This window comes from Sinohyriopsis cumingii, chromosome 16 (assembly GCF_028554795.1).
Source record: "Sinohyriopsis cumingii isolate HCF-2022 chromosome 16, ASM2855479v2, whole genome shotgun sequence".
Lineage (NCBI taxonomy): Eukaryota > Metazoa > Mollusca > Bivalvia > Unionida > Unionidae > Sinohyriopsis > Sinohyriopsis cumingii.
In genome coordinates this window covers 14549253-14566875 of record NC_142976.1, presented here as the reverse complement: position 1 = coordinate 14566875, position 17623 = coordinate 14549253, and the positions used below count along the sequence as shown (strand labels likewise).

Genomic DNA, 17623 nt, shown 5'->3' with positions numbered 1-17623 from the left:
AACCTCAGAAAGATAAAGAAGAAAAACAAATGCAGGTGCAGTTGGAGAAAGAGGAAGAACAAATGTTATTACAGAAATAGGAGAAACAGATACAAAATGCAGTTACATAATGAACAAATGCAAAAGCAATTAGATAAGGAGGAAATTAAGACAGACAAATGCAGTTACAAAAAGAACAAATGCAGTTACAGAAAGACGAGAAACGGCTGCAAATGCAGTTACAGAAAGATAAAGATAAAAAACAAATGCAATTAGATAAGGAAGGAAGAGAGAGACAGACAGACAGATAAATGCAAATGCAAAAAAGAAGAAAGAGAGGGAATATCAATTTAGAATAAAATAAATAGAACTCGCAAGTGAAAAGTAGTTTCTCACTTTGGATACAAAATTCAAGTTTTGATGTTAATAAGAATATTATTTTAGTGACCCCTTTCAGAGAAAAAAAGCAGACAAATATTTTCCTCGTTTTGAAAAAATTGCGGAAAATTTGAAATGGCCAAGGGAGCATTGGACTCTATTATTACAATGTGTACTTACTAGTAAAGCTGGTGATATTTACCATTCACTGTCACTACAGCAAAGTGCCAACTATGATGTGGTTAAGGAATGCATCTTAAGGGGTTATGAGTTAGTCCCGAAGCTTATCGGCACAAATTCCGAAACTATAAAAACAAAGAAGCTGGAAAAACTCCTGTCGAATTTGCAAGAGAAAAAAGCAGTTATTTGATAGATGATGTTTAGCCAAGAAAGTTGATCAAGATTATGAAAATCTAAAACATACGGGAATCTGTTTTGTGTCATAAATGTTTGTGTAACCTTTTTATATAGAGAATTTAGTCAGTTGGGCGAAAAACCATTGGCACTTAAAGGTATTTTGTTGCGACCAGTTTGAGCTGAAATTCTAATTTAAGGAATTATTAATTCTTTTTCCCATACAGAATTCTTGGACAAAGACATTTATTGAAATTTTATTCGGAATATTATCAGGACAACACTGACTATTGTATATGTCATCATTCTCCATCTTGGATATTTTTACCAGGACTCCAACTCAGATTCATTTAGGACTTTTATTTCTAGGACTTGTATTTGTTAATTCTTGGATTATTTTTGGATTTGATTTGTAAAACTGTAAGTTCTTTATCTCATTTTCACCTTGTTTTTCTTGGAAAATAAAGTATTTGTTAAATTTTACAAAGCTTGTTGCCTTCACTCTTTTCTTGTTACTGTTTGAAAGAGCCTAAAATGTAGCGATATATAAATAGAAGCAATGCTTGTAACTACTATGCAAAACTCGATCTATGAGACATACCTTTCTCTGTTTGGTTTATGAAATGTTGAGTGTTTGATGGTTTTAGAAGTGATTTTCTATTTGGTGTTAGTCCACTTTACTTTGCCTTAGTATCCTTACACATTTGTAGTTGTGAGTGTTTGTCGGTATGTTTTAGTGTCCATCATTGTGTGCTAGTCAGGAAGACTGTGTTGCTGATCTTTAGATGTGTGTATTGCTCAGTAGGTGTGGCTGTCGCTTAATAAGACTATGTGTTGTCAGTAGTTATATGTAATGGTCAGTAAGATTGTTCTTCAGTAGGTGTAGGTATTGGTCAGTAATAGTAAGTGTTGGTCAGTATGTGTATGTCCTGGTCAGTAGGCGTTGGTGTCGACAGTAAACGATGCTGCTCAGTGTGTGTGGGTGGGTGGGTGGGTGTTAGTAAGACTGCTTGATGGTAAGTAGGTATTAGTGTTAATCAGTATATGTTTGGTCTGTAAGTATGGTTACCTGTCCGGAAGACTGAGATACTCAGAATATGTGGATGCTGGTCAGTAATACTGTGCATAAGTTAGAAGGTACAGCTGGTGGTTGGTATATGTGGATGTTTTTAGTATATATGGCACTGGTTAGTAGATTTGGTCGATGGTCAGTTGATGTGGGTGTTTCTCGATCATAATGGGTATTTTTTATGATGTTAAAATCCCCCTTGTCCCCATCATCTCATCCCCCGAAATCTATTGACGTTTTGCATATTACATTTTACCTTGAGATACCTTTCAGTCTAAGGAAGTTTTAGCATTACCATTCCCTTTAGATCATAACGGACCCCATTTGTTAAACCTAGATGTATTTAACATAAAATTCCCTTAGATGAACCTAAGACTATGTTGGTCACTAGGTGTATATAATGGTTAATAAAGCCATGTTTTTTCAACAGGTGTAGATATTGGTCAGTAAGAACAAGTGCTGGTCAATCCAAAATTGCTACTGTAATGGCAATTCCCCAAAAGGTCACAATGGGTCATTTGGTGCCATATCGCTCCCAGTAACTACTTTTGTGACTCTTACAATGTAAAAGAACTTGTTCTCTGCTCAGTGACAGTAAAATTCCTTGACTCTCAATTTTCAGACATTTTTAAAACTCTTTGAGCATGTTTTCTATTTTCTCATCCAAAAGACAAAATTAAATTTCCTTCAAATGGTGGATCAAGTAGCATTCCACAGAAAAAATAAATAGCGAGCTGTGTCTAACTGTCTAGACATGACAAATTCTATTTGAATGATGTTAATTTAAATGCGATAAAGCTTTATTCATAGACGCTCAATATCTGAATTAGAGGGTCATTCTTAATCTGCTACCTGTATCTGAAAAATGATCATTTGAAATGTGCCGTCGTTCACCTTCCTTAAAGAAACGTATTAGTGCCCACCTGCACAACTTCCCCGTACCGCACAAGCTTCCCATGCTGTCGTTTTTGTTCCGCTTCATTGTCCTTGTTCTCAGCTTCTGCTGCAGCCTGTTGACAGATTGTAATATTTCACATTTATTCAGTATTCGGCTGTGCACGATTCTATCAATTTAATTATCCAAGGTCAAATGTTAACTTTACATGCACTGGGAACATATGTCTTTTTGTCAGTTTCTTCAGAAATTCGATTGGTGTTTCAAATCATTTGGGAGAAATGAATAGCTTTCCACATAAACGAACTGAAGGATACTGTATCATTATGAAAATACTGCACATTGCATACAACTGTAAATGATACAAGATGTGTAATAACTGGATATGTGCCATTTCTCTATGCCTACTTACACTATATAATGGTACCCATTACTATCATTATCAATTTTAATCTTGATAATAATAATAATAATAATAATAAAATAATAAATAAATAAAAATAATAATTCCCTATTGCAATACATGTCCTGTACTAAAGGAAAACATTGCTTTCAAACATATTAATCACATGATAACAGACTTTATTTTAGAAATATTATATTATATTCTGGTGATTTTATAACTTTTTTAAATTAATTCCTTTGCTCTATATGCGTTTCAACAATTAATTCCTTTATAAATGTATTCACCTTCGCCTGGTCTAGAACGGCTCTGAAATTTTGTTCAACACTGTCCGCGTTAAGGCTATTGAACCATTTTCTGTATTTCTTATTGAGTTTGTATCTGTTTTGAATGCAGACTTGGAACAGTACAGCTGGAAAGAAAGAAATGAAAGGTCAAATGACTGGAAAAATGCTCAAGTTCTTTGTAGAAAATATTAGCACCGACGAGAAAGATGACGACAAAAACAACATCGATAAAAACAAAAACAAAAAATGTTTTTGATTCGCTATATGTGTCTCAAAGAAAACTTCAGATATAAATATGGACTTCAATACACCAATAAAAGACTTTTCAGCAAATATTCTATGGGCAGAACTTATGAATATATCAAACGGTTAAAAGAAAGGTAACGTATACAAACTACACAGAAAAAAAGGAAACCGGAAAAATATAACAATGACAAATTTAGCAAGGCAAAAATTATATGTATAGAACGCGACAAGTATGATCTACAAAATTACTTTAATTTAGTTACATCAATAGGGAGAAAAATATAATTTCCCTCGACTTGAATGATTTATCCATAGGCTCCAGCCTCAGTGGTTAAGTTACAAGAACTGAACACAGAGATTTAAAAGCATTCCCGTACTTAAACACAGACTATTTAGATACCTAATGAATCAGAAGATTGACATCAGCCAATTAATGATCATAATATTGACTTGAAATCTGATAGAGTAGGGTTAAGTATGTGAATGTTTTCTTACAACGCTTGACCAGAACTGGATATTACCGACAGAAGTCAAGAATGGACTGCAAACATATTTAGAATTAGATAATCTACCTAGATGAAATTCAAATCTGACCTAGATTACATCAATCACATGTATTAAATCTGGACTTAAACTACATCTGTTAGTACTGGAATTTGGGTCAACAGTTAAAATACACCTGAAGCTCATGGTGTCGCATTGATATACTTCTTGCAAAAACTACATTTGTCTTAAAAAGAGCAACTTCAATCTTTTCCAAACAACCTTGATATCGAACAGCAAAAATGTCATTCAGGAATTAATTGTCAAATAAATCGATTCCACGTTACAATAAGAATTAGCAAGCAGCATCTCTAGTCGTCATTTGCATCATCAACTTCACTTATAAGCTGCAGTCTTATAGAAAAAGAAGGAAACAAAACAAAGATAGCTGAAGACAAGGAAAATATACAGCCCAAAAAGGAATCAAAGAAGACAATGTATATACAAATTATGCTGTCTTTTAATGATTTGCCTGCCACCGTTTTATCAGCAAGCCAGCACTTTAAGGCAATTGTTTGCAATACGTACAGTTTTAATTCACATGTGCGACTGAATCATTGCGACACACCCGATGATTGTATATTTTGGCTCCCATTTTTTTAGAACATAACGATATCTGTTACTCTAAGAGTAACAAAAACTTCAGGAAGACACTGATTTATGTGCCGGCTGGATATCTTCGTAATTCAAACACTTTAGAAATATATATATTACATTAATACAAGAGATACGCCCCGATTATCTTCTCCAAGTATCACTCTAAAATCATGTTTAAATGAATTAAGAAGTTCATGCTAAGAACGTAAACGCCGAGGCTGCGTTTTTTTCAGCAGATTTTACGATGTTTAGCGCCGAATGACACAAATCAACTTATATCGCCTTCTTATTGTACTTTATTGTTTGTTTTGCATGCTCGATTTGATCTTGGGGCAAAAGTGGGCAGAAGAAGATATCGGTTGTGCAGAGGGAACATCTTTGGCAATTTCTAAAAAGTGGAAAAAGAAACCTCTGATGTAATTCGTCGCCACATTCGGACCTTTAACTCAACTATTTCTGTGAGATTAATGTTTACCTCGGATGCATTTTGGCGCGGTAATTTGCATAAAAATCATACATTGAGTTCTCCTGAAATATCTTCGCCAAACACCTCGGACTACTCGAAATATTAAGAACCAAAAATATAGTTCAATGTTTTGTATTCATGTTTGGCAAATAGCCGAAGTGGTCCGAATGGAACTATCGACATGCATTCGAAATATGATTCGTACGATTGACGCGAAGTTGTTATGAATGTTGCCGCCATTAAGAACTATATTCGAAACTACTTTTGTTCACGTGGAATAATATGGTGGCGAAAGGAGAAAAAGTCATAATCAGGACATTCACAGCCTTTGCTGTCCTTACATATGTGGTGGGATGCACCAGTGTTAGATTACCAAATACATCAAATTGATGTGTATTCCTACAACTACTCCCGATTTTATTTCACGACTCAAAGAAAACGGTCAAGCGCAATCTCAACTCAGAGGTCAATCCTACAAATCACATCTCGAATGATGTTTATGACATAAATGATGTCCATTATTTACTGGATACGTTAGGCGACTTGTAACCTACCTTTAAAAAGAATAAGCTTGCTTTTTATACACAGGGACCATGGTGCGCAGAGGAAAGTATTAATTATTTTGAATACCATAAAATCTGACTTTCTTGCAGGCCCCACTCTGTGGATGATATTGTTTAATGTAAATTTCTCCTAACGTACTGTGTTATTTAACTTCTTCACAAGCTTTACTACAAAGAAAGGTTCGAGACTGACAAATTATATTCAAAACGATTAATGACGCATTTCACCAAGGATTAACATGTTGCCCAAGTGAATAATTTTTCTGGAGTACTCCGCGACTTAACTTTCTCGCAGGATCCATTTAGAGAACAAGAATTCTCTCTAATTTACATGCTTGTACATAGTTATAAATAAGTACAGTACCTTGTTTTGCTTTTTCTTTCTTACTTTATCACGTCAGTACTAACTCAGTCCCAATTCGCAGTAATTAACTAACATACCCACTCCTTATAAATTTTACAGGATATATGGGTTTCTTTAAATGATAATTATATAAAAAAATCACAGGAATTTTGCTTTGTTTGCATTCTTGCTACCCTCTTGCCTGCAATGGTCTGCTTTTCAGCAAGACGGAAATTTGTGTACAACGAGTCTCTTGTTCTTACAACCAGCTCTCGTTTGCATGTCTGACTCGCAGGACACAGAGATGACATAATGCCTCTAATGACTAAAGCTAGAAGACCAAAGATGTTGTATGTTAACGTGCCGTAATCCCAAACCGTTTTTCTTCTTCTTGATTGCTTATAAGCTCGGAAAGTCTTGTCTGTTTCTAAATTTCGTACAAATTATGTATATTCATTCAGTTACTTCTACAACTATTTTGAAGACAACACATGTCATTGTTATAGAATGTTGCAGGGAAAACACGTAGGGAAAAGGTAATAATGGTCTTGTTGACTCAGAAAAAGTGTAGACTATATTGTAAACAAAATACCTCTTTGCTGCATTAGTAGTCTACTGATCCAGATCGAGGTTAAAGTGCGTAACAAAATATGTGAACGCATGATAATAACGTTTCCAGACATGTTCATATTTTGTATCAGGCGCTGATTCTGTTAAAAAGATTACAGGCGAATGAATGCGGAAAGAAAAACAGCACATCTTTGACAATCACCCAGTAGAAATGGCCATATACTCTAATGTATAACGCTCTACCAACTGTCAACAGGGCAAACTCGGATCTACCATCGCAAAATTAGCTTCAGGCTACGTAGCAGAAGATCACGTGTGAGCATTGATACGCAATGAATCTTCTATGAATTATTATTCAAAATGAAATTAGTGAAAAGAGTCGAATACTATCTATCTTTTGCGAGCCTTAACCAGCAAAATATTTAAATTATTCGGCGAGTTTAATAAATTTAATTGGAATGAGCACATCTGTGAGATTTTATTTATGATACACAATTATTTAAAATGTTGAGTACATGCACCTTGTTTACACTGATTACGTTGTATTGAGACGGTCCCTCGTTGAAAGCACGTGTCGGCTTTGAATGACGTCGACCGACACCCATTTCGTTCATTGTAATGATTATTTCAACTCGCTACTATGTTTCGAGTAACTGTTAGATACTTATGTTTTACTAGATGACGATAATGTATGTTGTCTTACTTGTGTACGGTGTATTTTAATCAAATATTGCCTCCCGGATCGTGCTCCGCTAGATTTGTAATGACGCCATTGTTCCCAGCATTATATGTTGCTGAGCGCGAGGTGGACATATAACACAACTATTTTTACTATATATTCTCTACATTTGTTTCTCAGTACTGAACATTCCACTGTGTGACAATCAATACAAATTATATTTTAATCTAAAATACATTCAAAGATGACTTCACGGTGAAGTTCATGTCAAAGGTACACCTGCATTTTTTTTAAAGGCTGGACTGTAAACAAACCAGCGTGCAATGGAACACATATTTCACTTCCGGATCAATACCAAGACCTTATTATTCACTGTACACTGTCGCCGAAACACACACAGACATCCACACCATAAGCTCATATTCTAAAGAATAAACAATTGCCTTTAAATCCATACCAAGAATGCCTAAATCTAACACTTGAATCACCACCAAAAGGAGACAGGAAAAAATGCTATAAAAATAGAATTGGGACTACATTCGGGGATACTGAACAGGAACTATTAATTGTGATCTGTTTCCGAATCGGAGAACGTCTAATGTCTCCGTTGTTTATGTTTGTGTAAACATCCGAGGTTCTCCAAGGGTACAGAGAGTATAAATATGGCCCCCTCGTTGTAAACGTGAGACTGACAGCATTGAAGTCAGAATCGTCTGTCTCCTTTCGGACCAAAATTTAAAAATTCCAAATGCCAATTTTTATCAGACATGACTAATTGTATTCAGGTAAAAACCATCTTTGAAAGTGTTATGTTATTACAATACGAAAATTCGAGATTGCCCAGATTTTGATTTATACAAATTTCGAATTTGTCCAGACTTTAAGTTATCCAAATGTCGGATTTGTCCAAAATTGGGATTTGCCCAGATTTTGATTTACACAAATTTCGGATTTGTCTAAAATTTCGGAATTGCCTGATTTTCATTTGAAGGTTTATACTTTGATGTTATAAAAACATAATCTTCATTTTATCAAAATTAGTTTATAAAACATTTATGCTAAAAATGTTGTTTCGTAAAGTATACATGAAAAATTGTGTATTAAAAACAATCTTGTTTTCTTATGTTGTATAGTAAGTGTATGGTCAATAAGTAAAATTATTATTTTGTATATCAATGTAATTGTGATCGTGTGGGTTTTAGAAAAAGGAAATAAAAGAACACAATAAAAAGTTAAACATAATTTATTCTCTATTTATTTACATCATAAACAGCCCACATTTCTTCGTTCTTCTCTATAATCTCCTCTGTCGTTCTAGCCTTTTATTGTACAGAAATATCAATGCAGACACTACAATCAAAATTCTACATTCATTTCACCTCAAGCCGGTACCTGGCTAACCCAGACTATGGTATGACTAAAAGAACCGTAGAAAACAGTTTTAACTATATATATAACACTGAGAAATTAAATACAAAGGTACAAGGAAAAACCAACCGGTATTTACATAGGGTAGCAATTATTGTATCATTATTGTGTGACTGCTCGGTTGGTACAAACGATCAATTTTTGAATGAAAGGCTGGTGATTTGGGTATTATCGAGAAGCACACTCATTACTGAGAAGCAAAGTAGTGCGATTTTAAATACTTGATTTTTACTCAAACTCTTGCCATGGCACGAACAAAACAGCCAGCCAGAAAGTCACCAGGAGGAAAGGCTCCACGAAAACAAGTAGCAACTAAGGCTGCTCGTAAGAGCGCATGAGTGTCAAATTTCTTAAATTTGGATGTAGAATCATGTAATAGACCTATAACATTATAACAAAATACAAAATTCGGAAGAATATACAAAGAGTTAACAAATTTCAGACGACGAGGAAAGCAAGAAAACATGGCAGCGGCTCATAACGCTATATGAGATCTGGAGAAATATTTTAAGACTAAGCGAATGGACACAGAAGAAGGACCATTTCTTGAATGTAACTATCAAGAGGGAACCCAATATTTAGATATGAGTAGTATACCCAGAGAAAGAGTACCAAGTGCTTCAACGGTAATAATAGCTCTAAGAGTCGTCAACCCGGACATAGTACAACAACTCTCCTCGGTACATAGAAAGGGATAAGAGGGCTACATAGTAACACCACTAGGGAACACACCGGTCTTACCGTATAAAGAAATAAACATCATGGGAGAAATGGTAGCAGTGAAAAATCCAGAACCAATACGAAAGAAGATCAAGAAACAGACGGGGGAACTTCACCTGTCTGATATTTCATAGGAGATACCATTTGAGGACACTGTCAAGTGCTTCGAAAAGAAATTTGGAATCAATGTAGAAAACTCAAGTTTGGCAAAAGTCCCAGGATTTTCCATCTATAATGGAATCAGAATACTTGAAATCGAAAAGACCAAGCTGAAGGGAATCAAAAGAGCCTTTGATTTATACAGTTTTCTGGTTAAAACATGGTATAAGGGATGCATCTAACATAGCATATGTAACAGAGAGACGGGGCATACCCTGCACAAATGCCCCAGAAATCAACAGCAACAAAAACAACAACAACTGCCAGGACAAAAACTACAACAACAACAACAACAACAAGAGACAGTAAGACATAAAGTGTAACAAATTGAGAGCAGCCAGAACCTGAACGAAGCAACAAAAAAAGCAAAAGCAACAGATTGGACAAAAACAACAACAGCAGATAGAAAAAAGAGAAAAACAAGGGACGGAGCAACAAAAACTACAAGGAACAAATAAAGGGAACAAATATCCCAAAACAACAACAATGAGTTCATCAACAACAACACCTAGCCCAACAACAACAACAAATTAATTTACCGAAACAAGGAAAACAGAAAGCAGATGTACCCCAAGAAGGAATAACAAAGAAACAGATGCACACAAGTATAAAAAAAGGGAAACACACAAGAAAGGAAACATATACAGGGGAACAGAAACGAAACAGAAGAAAAGTAGCGTAGCAAAGAGAAAGAAAAATTACAAAAGAAACCAAAGCAACTGGAGCATCAAAATTAATATCACAACCAGCCCAATGGACAGACGACCAGATAAATAAGTACTTAGAAGACTATGACGACTGCCCAGAATTCACGATGTCAACTACAACGACAATGCCGAAGACTATAACAACTGAACCAAACCCATCAACTTCGACAGAACAGACATAGATAAACAAGGAAGAAGAGCCTATAAGAGACAAAAACGAGAAATAGACGCAAAAGTGAGCGAAACGTTTTTACTGTACGAAGAGGAATGCTTGGAATGGATATCATTTCATCTTTATATATATATATATATATATATATATATATATATATATATATATATATATATATATATATAAAGAAAAACCTGGTACCAAGTGCTTCAACGGCAATAATAGCTCTAAGAGTCGTCAACCCGGACATAGTACAACAACTCTGAAAAGGTTGGTTTTTCCTTTATGTATATATATATGGTCTTTCTTTATATATATATATATAAAGAAAGAAAGACCATATATATATATAGTCTGAAAAGACTAAGTGGCCTGAAAAGACCAACCGGGGAGAGCACCCTCCCCCAAAAAAAGTGATTTGGGTATTGTGTCTCCCTACAACGTTTACATATTAAATTAAGCTCACCTGCTCTCTCGTTGATTTACTTGTGACATTTCATTGTGCTTACATATCTTGGAGCTGAAGTTAGTACAACGTCAAAGATTTACTTGTGACATTTCATTGTGCTTACATATATTGGAGCTGTAGTTAGTACAACGTGAAATATTTACTTGTGACATTTCATTGTGCTTACAGATCCCGGAGCTGAAGTTAGTACAACGTCAAAGTGTACATGTCTGAATTGCCTAGTTTATCGAGACCCTCAGATGAGAAGATAACCTTTCACACACAACATATATTCATTGATGTGAGAATCTTCTTTTTTAAAAAAACTGATAACAGGAAGCTACGATAAAATTTGTATCTAATTGAAAGTCCTTAATTGGTCTCTTAAAACTGAAATATAAAAGTAAATTAGGCTTATTAAATAAGACATAATCGTTGTACAACATGTAAGCTAATGTGTTTTTCAAGTTATTCCATAGTCTTAGACTTTAAACTGCTTAACTGATTATAGATCGTAATTTCAAACAATCATACCTTTGTAACAAGAAAAAATAATTGGGGTTTGATTTACTCATATATTAAAACTTATGTTAAAGAATAAAATTTTGATTCTATGATTATTTAATACTGACAGTTTTTAGATTTTATAAGTAATGGATTATTCTCTCATAGAACGTTATCATTCCTATTAGCGTTTTAGGTGTATTGTTATACAGATTTTTGATCAATAGATTTACAAATTAAGATGCACAAACATTTTACTAGCAGATGATAAGATGTTTTATCTAACTGATTATTTTTAATTGGCCCCTTGAAAATTAATATTATATTAAATCTTCAAAAAGAACTAATCCATGTATGATATTAAGCTTGTATGTATTTTAAGTTATACAAGAATCATATACATTAAATAAAGTATGTCAGACAACTGCGTTAATAAATCACATTAATATAGACTATTTTTGAACAACAATTAATTAACGGTTCAACAAAAAACAATTAACATTTCAACAAGAATTCATTCAAAAATTCAACGGTTCAGATTAAATCATTCATGAATAACGAATGCTATAATACATGTACGAGAACCTAGTGTCAAAGTCCATATGTCATCTAATCTGAGTAGCAAATTGAGCAGGGTCATCTAATTTGACTAGCTTATTTAAGAGGGTCATCTTATTTGACTGACTTTTTGTAACAGGGTCATCTGATTTGACTGGTGTTTTTAACAGGGCTACCTGACTTGACTATCTTATTAAACAGGAACATCTGATCTGACACGCCCATTTAACAGTGTCATCTGTTTTGAATAGCTTTTTTAGTAGGGTCATGTGACTTGACTGGCCGAACAGTAAGAGATGACATTTTAGGTTATGCTTAACTGAAAGTCATAAATGATCTTATTTTATGTTTAATAATCCAAATTAGTTTATAATATCGTAACCTTTCAAGCTAGACAAAATATACAAATTTATTGACGTTGCCTCAATCACTAAATTAAAGTAATTGCCAGTATTTCCTATTATTGACTTAATTGGCAAATGATAGTCATACTATCACCAAAACTATTTAAGTGATAAATAAGTTATTCTAAACTGAATACAATTTTTCTCTCACAGATAAGATTTCAAACATCAAAAGGACGAAAAATCACACATCACATGCACACATCCCTAATTTCAATGTACAAAAATATAATCGCAATCAAAATTATATCTATATTATTATAACCTGAGTATATCGTCGTAAAAGAAAAAATATGTTATCAAAATCAATCCACATAAATAAAAAACCACTAAAATATAAACACATTCATAATTTTAATTTAAATGCAAAGAAAAAGACATCAGTCAAAATTTATTTATATTAATGTATTCTGAGAATATATATATATATATATATATATATATATATATATATATCAAATATGTAACTTTAAACATAGTCTTCTTTAAAAAATCCACATAAAGACACAATTACACTCATATTCTTAAAGAAAAAAATAATTCACGCATGTATGAATGTATGTATGTATGTTATTCATTAAGTATTTGTTTAGAAAAATAAAATGTATTTTTAAAACTAATATGCTTTAAAAAATACAAAAACATCCTTTATGTTTATTTTAATGTAAAAATATATTCACATCTAATTTTTATTTCAATGTAAAGATAATGAAGTTACAAGTAAAATTATTTTTCATATTATCATAACCTGAGTATACGATCAGAAAAAGTAAAATCGGACTTCAAAACACATTCAAAAGTATAATTTTAATGAAAAGTTAAGATATAACATTGAAACTTATATAATATAATATGGAAAAGGAAAATATTACATTAAAACGTGCACATACACACACACAAACACGCACGTACGCAGCAAGTAAGATGGCACATGTTATCCTATGTGTGTGTGTGTGTGTGTGTGTGTGTGTGATTAGGATTTTTAACGTAGCTTTAATAATTTTTCAGTCATATTGCTACGATGTCTGCAGTGTGTCAGTTTATATGATGTCTAGCACTGAGGCATCATGCCGCAGACATGTAGCATGATGTCCCACCCAGTCACATAATCCTGACACCAGGCCGACCAGTCATAACACTAACCTCTTAATGCTGAGCGCCAAGCGAGGCAGCTGTTAGTACCATTTTTGTTAGCTTCGATGTCGTAGCCTCAACTTGAATTGGTGTGGTTGAGGCTACGAACCGATCCCATATATTGTAATGGAGCAAAAACATTCATCACTAAAGTCAGAAAAACAAACAGTGTAGAAATCAACTACATAAGTATAATCATGTTGTGAAAGAAGTTTGGCTTATTTTGAATTTATTAAGTCCTTACACGATAAAATAAATTGGCATGGTTACTCTAACCTTATCCTGTCCGCCATGACAGATAACGCGAGACTCTCGCCGTGACCGCTTTTCTACGTAAGGCTTGCCAGACAATATTTTGGATATTCTACGATATATTATTATCAATCAAGTGGCGAATAATCGCTTCTTGGTGGAATTTCAAAGTTGCCGATAAACCGTATTTATTTTTAATGCGCCAAATTTCTGAACCAAACGGAGCCAAATTTTTACTACGATTTGTTTACATTTCCAAATAAGGCGTCAATGTCCTTACGTGGCACACAAACAAACGAGGCTGAGAACGGAAGTAATCATTATTTAAAATAATATGGCGGACGATCTAAACGAAAATATCGGCAAAAAAAGGTAAACGAGATTTTACAACTATTTCTACAATGATTTTCGATACTTCCGGTATTAAATAAGAAGACTACTCAATTTATTGGATTATATTCAAGGAATATGTTTAAAGTGTTATTATTAGGCTAAAAGAGCGCCGGGTGTGAATCACACCCGGCTTGCTCCATTAACACGTATATGCTCATGTTAGTACCCTGTCCACGAGGTACGAGTAAGGGTACTAATATTAGTACTACATTTTTGTAAGTATATGGTATGACTCGGCCGCGGACGCTCTAACCACTAGGCCACCGGAACGGTTTGTTATCCTATGACCTGACCTTGTACGATTCAGTCGACTGTTTATCAATATGCGTGGCGGGTGCGCTTTTTGCTCCGGTAGAGATCATATTATGATATTAAAATCTACAGAGTCCTGTATACACATATAAATACAAATCATACAAAGCATACACAACGGAAATAAACATGGTGTCCACCTTTCATTTCCCACTAAAGTGATGATAAATAAATGGAAATGGATGTTATTTTTTTATTTTATTTTCTTTTAACGTACCTAAATCGCACGCTTGTTTCTGATATTTTAAGTCACTTTTTTCAGCACTTCCGATAAGCGTTGCTCGAATCCAGGTAAAATGAATCATCGAGCCTCCATATCTTTTTTCTTTGTTGCGTTATATCTTCAATAATAGACAGAATGTTGCATAGCATGAAAGAGTTTCCTTGTCCACCTACTTCCGACTTTGTCATAATTAGAACGCCCCCACCCCACCCCGTTATTAGCAATATTTGATAAAGATAAACTGCAAATATATAAATAGTATACCTGACATTTCTTGAAGACCGAATTTCACATTTCTAGAAGTTCATAAATTTTAAATCTGTGTGCTCGGAAATAGCATATTTTTTTTATCCATCACAACCGACATTACACCTTTTAAAATCACTACGTGGTTGGTAAACAAAATTAAAACGCAAAAATGTACATATTTTCAAAACTGCCTGAACTGCATATTCACCACTCCAAATTAACACATCATCTTAATCAGAATATAGCTTCTAAGCCCTGTATTCCAGCTCATTAACAAAGTTAAAAATTTTATTTGACAGGAGTTTAAGTGTAATGATTAGTGACAATTAAATTACAGTCTTCATTTTAAAGAAACTAATAAGTAAAGCAGTTTATACTTATCTAGCACTTCGGTCTAATGAAAGACATTGAACAAATATTTAAAAACGCATTGGCCAAATTTACAGTGACATTGGACAAATATTTACAAAGACATGGCACAAATATCAACACAGACATTGAATAAATATTTGCAGAGACATTGGACAAATGTTGACAAAATTATTGGAAAATATTTAGAAAGGCGATGGACAAATATTTATAAAGACATTTGACAAATATTTATAAATACATTCGACAAATATTTACAAAGACATTTTACAAATATGTACAGAGATATTGGACAAATATTTGCAAAGATATTGGAAAATATTTGCAAAGACATTGGACACGTATTTATAAAGACATTTGACAATATTTACAAGGACATTATTTACCAAGATATTGCACGAATATATAAAAAGACATTGCATAAAAATTTACAAAGTCGGTAGACAAATATTTACCAAGATATCGCACAAATAGTTACATACAAGTTTGTTCTTTGAAAGGAATTATTGCATATACAAACTATTAAACATTTTTCATAAGAAATTTTTTAGATCTCACGAAGATGACAAATACAGAGAAAAGTTGGATATATGATTTTGGAAGAACAAATTATCTCGGAAATATAGTTGGCAACAAAAGTTCAAAACAGAAAATCTATTACACCTTCTGTTTCACTCTTGAAAATTTAGATTTTGTTAAGACTTATATTATTCTGATAGCTCATTGTGTGCATCTGTTTGACCTGATGGAAATATGGGATAATTTCATCATACGTAACAAGGACTCTATCCATCCAATACAGGTAACATCAAAATAAGAAGAACCAGGCGCGTAGCTAGACCATTTTTCGCCATACGCAAGTATATAAAATGACAACGACATTCTTTGTGTCGCGTTGCGAACAGAAAAGAATGTGGTTGCGTATATTCAACGTAAACATTGGTCTTGAGATCATGGAGTGATTTGTCTCCTATCAAGGTTGATATCAATACTATCAAATCATTAAAATAATTGGTTTGAAACGCATTATTTTTTCTCTCTTCAAAATTTCGTACGCGGCTGAGTTTCTTCGTATAGGTAGCTACTCGCTTGAGAATGCATGGAAACGCTGCATACTTCTATAGCAGAAAAAATGATAGTGTGAAGAAGGCAGCTTCCTGACAAGACACATATGCAACGTAACTATACACAGAAGAAGATTTCCATATACCGGCACGAGGCGAGTACCACGAACGCAAAACATGAGGGAAGAGAATTCCTTCTTCCTATAATTTACACGTATCAAAGTACGTTGGTCGACAAATAATATATTCGGGGTGCAAAAAATATAAATAACAACGCAGCTTTAGTGCCTTGTTGTTTCTAACACATTTTCTGAAGTAATTGCTACCTTTTATATCTTGCAGAAAATCTGTAATGTATTGTGATTTATATTGCATTTTACCGATGTATGCATGTTTCTCTTTCACAGCCTGTATTGTATAAAATGTTTTTACGATACCCAGGGTTGAAAGAATTGCAATTTTGTACAGAATGATATAAATGATGCACATTGCCTTGTGCAGTCAATCCGGCAAGATCATTTATCAGACAAACTAGCTTCGGTTCATCAGTTATCAAGGTCTCATCGATTCACTTAAATATCTACGAATATGAAGTAGTTATCTATATATTGTTCACATTTTGCAAAAATGCCCACCTGTTCTCTCCGATCAGACATTCCATGCGCGTGACCATGAGGAGAGTTTAAATGAATTTAGCCAATCTCGATTACTGGACCCATGTTTGTTCTTACTTGGAATTGGGAGTGTTGTTGCCTTTGTTTAATCACATCACTAAATCATTTCAATCACGCATCACAATTAACACATACCATTGGTGAAATAAAAAAAAAATATGTATCGGCATAATAACTATCAGGGTGATCAGCATTGTACTGACGTGTCTGAACTTTCAATTTCAATTATAACCTCCCAGAGTTTTCTATTGATGAATAAAAGTACATATTCCTAGGGGCAAAGTGAACATATACCCACTGCTCTGGAGGAGCCAAAAGGTCAGGAACAGTTCGATCGTTCACCTGATTAATTAGATCAGGAACAGAAACAACTACGCTGCTGTAATATTTTGTTCATTGTTTCCTGTCGTGTACACCTTGAGCTGCGTGCTCATTGAGAAACTGATTTACAGCTTCCCAAAAACGCCTTAAATTTTGTATG

General features: G+C 33.9%; 1 protein-coding gene across 1 annotated transcript in view; it reads right to left on the bottom strand.

Moving 5' to 3' along the window:
- Window positions 1-17623, bottom strand: part of LOC149779970 (inositol 1,4,5-trisphosphate-gated calcium channel ITPR2-like) — a 290413-nt gene that overhangs the window by 249285 nt on the left and 23505 nt on the right. The window contains exons 3-4 of the mRNA XM_089936693.1: window positions 3366-3490; window positions 2704-2790 (exon numbers count right to left, since the gene is read on the bottom strand). Of these exons, the coding sequence (XP_089792819.1) occupies window positions 2704-2790; window positions 3366-3490 (212 nt within the window). The remainder of the gene's footprint in view (window positions 1-2703; window positions 2791-3365; window positions 3491-17623) is intronic.